The 4,673-nt window shown below is 24.4% G+C and overlaps 1 protein-coding gene across 2 annotated transcripts in view; it reads right to left on the bottom strand.

Annotated features, from left to right (window-relative positions):
• The window catches only part of LOC111627068 (inactive phospholipase C-like protein 2), an 18,329-nt gene extending 15,295 nt beyond the window's left edge, over positions 1-3,034 (bottom strand). The window contains exon 1 of one of the 2 annotated variants that reach the window (XM_023370623.1): positions 2,860-3,034. In XM_023370623.1, coding sequence (XP_023226391.1) covers positions 2,860-2,881 — 22 coding nt within the window. In that variant the 5' untranslated portion in view covers positions 2,882-3,034. The remainder of the gene's footprint in view (positions 1-2,859) is intronic. The other variant, XM_023370622.1, reaches the window with a different exon arrangement.
• Positions 3,035-4,673: the final 1,639 nt, after the last annotated feature.

Genomic DNA, 4,673 nt, shown 5'->3' with positions numbered 1-4,673 from the left:
TTATATTTTCATACTAATTATAAAAAGTAAAAAAAAAAAAAAACAGTATAAAAATTGACAAATCACGACAGCTAACAGCTGTTTTTTAAGTGACGTGATAGAGACGTGTCGTCATAATAAATACACCGAAAGAATATTGCGTATGTTTCCTCTCCTCTTTTATTTTCTACATAATTAATGTTTTAAAAACGTATTTTATATAATATCATTTAATTTCTTATTAAGTATCGCTTTTATATTTAAAAAAGAACAAGAAATAAAATAAGTTATCATTGATTTACGTAAGCTTAAAAAATGCAATTAATTATATTTTATCAGTGATTATTTATCGGATAATAATACAAAAAAAAAAGCTAGTAAGATTGTTTAGCATCCTCTATATCGAAAGTGTAAGGTGATCGTTAGATGTTTATGCGGAAATTTCATTAAATTTATTAATATATTAGTTCGATAGGAAGAGAAAATAAAGGAATAATAAACCATAGAAGTTGTAAGTGAGTCATGTAACATCTGCAACTGTAAAAAAACCGTTTCGGTGAATAAAAATGACAAGAAATGTGTTGAACAGGCTCTGAAAATATCAATTTAACTATCCGATTAGTATTAATTTTCTATGTATAAATACTTTAGAAAGAATGAGCTATATCTGGTTTTCGTCATATAAAAAGAAATAACGTATTAAATTATTTTAAAAATTCTAATTTAACTTCTACTCCAGCTAGTTAAGTAATAAAAACATTTAAAAAACTCCTTACAACTTTAGAGAATCAAGTGCAATTGATTCTTAATTGGAAACGAAGGACATGTTTTTTTTTCCTTTTAAAGTTTAGTCAATTGGTTATAAATTGTTATTCAAGGATTTACTGAAAAATTTTTGAAACCGTCACGTAATTTATTTATTGTCAAATTTTTTTTTTTTTTTGCATTTGTTTTGACGTCATTTTCGAACACATGTGAAGGTATATAAATAGAGAGTACACAGTTTGATACACCTGGAATAAAATCAATAATTATATACGCAAATATTTCTTAAAATCTCTTTAAAATGTGTTATTTTAAAACTACTTTCAGCAACGTTTACTTTCTCTCTCTCTCACTACGTGTTCTCCAATCAATAATTCGTTCGATCATGTATACTCGTACTACAACTTTAACCTTGGGGAACTATTAACGTAATCTATATAATGAAACAAAATAGTGAATTTTTTAAAATTTATATCTTAAGAAATATCATAAAGTCATTGACATTTTAAAGTTTTTAATGTTTTAGAACTTATTATTTAACTCTGTGTTACACACATACACACACAGGATGTAAATCTTATGTGTGTAACACATTATCTTAACTTTTGAGAGAAAAAAAAACTTAATTTTCATTTATAATAAAGTAAATTTAATATATTAAAATTACTTTATGATTTGTTAAATTTATATGATTGAAAATTAATATTTCTTTAAATATTTCATCCATTTTGCAAAGCTCTCTATAGAGATAAAATACAACCTTACTACAAAATAAAAAAATATTCTTAATAATTTACTTGAATATATGTAAAATGAATAGAAATAAATCATTTATTTGAATGAAAATATCGATCTGTAGTCGTAACTTGAGAATAGTCACTATACTAGAGAAATGAATAAAGGTTGTTGGGTCATCGTGACAATATTTCCTTCTTTCAAAACGTTTCGTGATGAGCAATTTTAGAATAAAACTATTTAAAATAAAAATTGTAAAGTATTGCAATAATTAGAATATTATGTAGTTTATACAGAAATGAACATTACGTTACAAAATTCACGTAGATATATAGAAAATTCATATAGAAAACTTCATACTTTAATAGATTAATTTTATTAATTCCACATTATGTATAGGCTATATATATATTATTATGATGTCATTTGTTATTTGAGGATTTTAAGGGTGAAAAATTGTAAGTATACTTTTATTTCTGAACGTACTGTAGAGGTTTGTCCCATGAGAAGGAATCAATTNTATAAATTAAATAAGAGTAATTTTAGCACGAAGTATTTATTAATTAATTTAAGACTAGATTGACGTATTTTTCATTCATTTTATTTACTCATAATACGTATATATTCTACATAGCTTCAAATTAGTTACAGTTTAATTGTTAATGCTACATTTAAAATTATTTTGTTTTAAGAAGAATTAAAATAAAATCAGTTTAAAATTTGAATTTAATTATATTTTAAAGCAGCATGTTATATTCTAATTTGATTGTTTAATTTTGTGATTTATGCGTTGTCATTTGATCAAAATGTCTCCATCATCATCATAATAATAATGTAAAGGAGTTAGATTACAATATCTTATTCTGTCATTGAAATGTTTAGTTTTTGATAAATAAGATTAAATGGTTTAATAAAGGAAAAAATAAAAAGAAAAACTGAAGATAAAAGATGGACTTTTAACTTTCTCTTGCATTTATTAAAGAAAAATTCGTAAATTACTTACAGAAAACATTTTGTCAAACACGCGAAACATAATCTGTTTCTTCATTGATGAACATAGCCAACAGTTTTATTTGGAATTTATCCCAGATGCTGCCAGTTCGAATTCCAAAATTTGTCACCAAGGACGTCGCCAAAATATTTAAATTAATGACATATCGATAACTTGGATAACATTTAATTGATAAGAGATAGAATCCTAAAACACTTAAACGTTAAAAAAAAAGCTAAAATATGGTATTAAAACTTCAAAAATACACACACACAAATCTGTTTTTTTTTTTTTAGTGTGCAATAAACGTGCTTAAAATAAAGTAAACAAATTTTTTATAATACGTTCATTTTCAGTTAAGAATTTAATTAAAGCAAAGATGTACTTACCAACATCTTTAGTTTGTTCCATGATTAGCAAATCCCAATTGCTTGTGAAATGTCTACAACATTACTGTCATCGTAAAGCAGCATACGCCCTCTGGATGATAACGCGCGATAAATGAATACACCACACACAAACACACTACTTTGTCACCAAGCCAACAAGTGTTTCTAGTGTGGATAAAAATATTTTATCATATAAGCAAACTGTTTTAAATCAGCGCGGATATATTTACTTCCATCAAAAATACTAATTATAAAAAGTAAAAAAAAAAAAAAAACAGTATAAAAATTGACAAATCACGACAGCTAACAGCTGTTTTTTAAGTGACGTGATAGAGACGTGTCGTCATAATAAATACACCGAAAGAATATTGCGTATGTTTCCTCTCCTCTTTTATTTTCTACATAATTAATGTTTTAAAAACGTATTTTATATAATATCATTTAATTTCTTATTAAGTATCGCTTTTATATTTAAAAAAGAACAAGAAATAAAATAAGTTATCATTGATTTACGTAAGCTTAAAAAATGCAATTAATTATATTTTATCAGTGATTATTTATCGGATAATAATACAAAAAAAAAAAAGCTAGTAAGATTGTTTAGCATCCTCTATATCGAAAGTGTAAGGTGATCGTTAGATGTTTATGCGGAAATTTCATTAAATTTATTAATATATTAGTTCGATAGGAAGAGAAAATAAAGGAATAATAAACCATAGAAGTTGTAAGTGAGTCATGTAACATCTGCAACTGTAAAAAAACCGTTTCGGTGAATAAAAATGACAAGAAATGTGTTGAACAGTCTCTGAAAATATCAATTTAACTATCCGATTAGTATTAATTTTCTATGTATAAATACTTTAGAAAGAATGAGCTATATCTGGTTTTCGTCATATAAAAAGAAATAACGTATTAAATTATTTTAAAAATTCTAATTTAACTTCTACTCCAGCTAGTTAAGTAATAAAAACATTTAAAAAACTCCTTACAACTTTAGAGAATCAAGTGCAATTGATTCTTAATTGGAAACGAAGGACATGTTTTTTTTTCCTTTTAAAGTTTAGTCAATTGGTTATAAATTGTTATTCAAGGATTTACTGAAAAATTTTTGAAACCGTCACGTAATTTATTTATTGTCAAATTTTTTTTTTTTTTTGCATTTGTTTTGACGTCATTTTCGAACACATGTGAAGGTATATAAATAGAGAGTACACAGTTTGATACACCTGGAATAAAATCAATAATTATATACGCAAATATTTCTTAAAATCTCTTTAAAATGTGTTATTTTAAAACTACTTTCAGCAACGTTTACTTTCTCTCTCTCTCACTACGTGTTCTCCAATCAATAATTCGTTCGATCATGTATACTCGTACTACAACTTTAACCTTGGGAAACTATTAACGTAATCTATATAATGAAACAAAATAGTGAATTTTTTAAAATTTATATCTTAAGAAATATCATAAAGTCATTGACATTTTAAAGTTTTTAATGTTTTAGAACTTATTATTTAACTCTGTGTTACACACATACACACACAGGATGTAAATCTTATGTGTGTAACACATTATCTTAACTTTTGAGAGAAAAAAAAACTTAATTTTCATTTATAATAAAGTAAATTTAATATATTAAAATTACTTTATGATTTGTTAAATTTATATGATTGAAAATTAATATTTCTTTAAATATTTCATCCATTTTGCAAAGCTCTCTATAGAGATAAAATACAACCTTACTACAAAATAAAAAAATATTCTTAATAATTTACTTGAATATATGTAAAATGAATAGAAATAAATCATTTATT

This window comes from Centruroides sculpturatus, unplaced genomic scaffold, assembly GCF_000671375.1.
Source record: "Centruroides sculpturatus isolate CEXI.00-Female unplaced genomic scaffold, Cexi_2.0 scaffold417, whole genome shotgun sequence".
Classification (NCBI taxonomy): domain Eukaryota; kingdom Metazoa; phylum Arthropoda; class Arachnida; order Scorpiones; family Buthidae; genus Centruroides; species Centruroides sculpturatus.
Note: the sequence above shows the minus strand (reverse complement) of the source record. Positions and strands in the feature narration are given on the sequence as shown.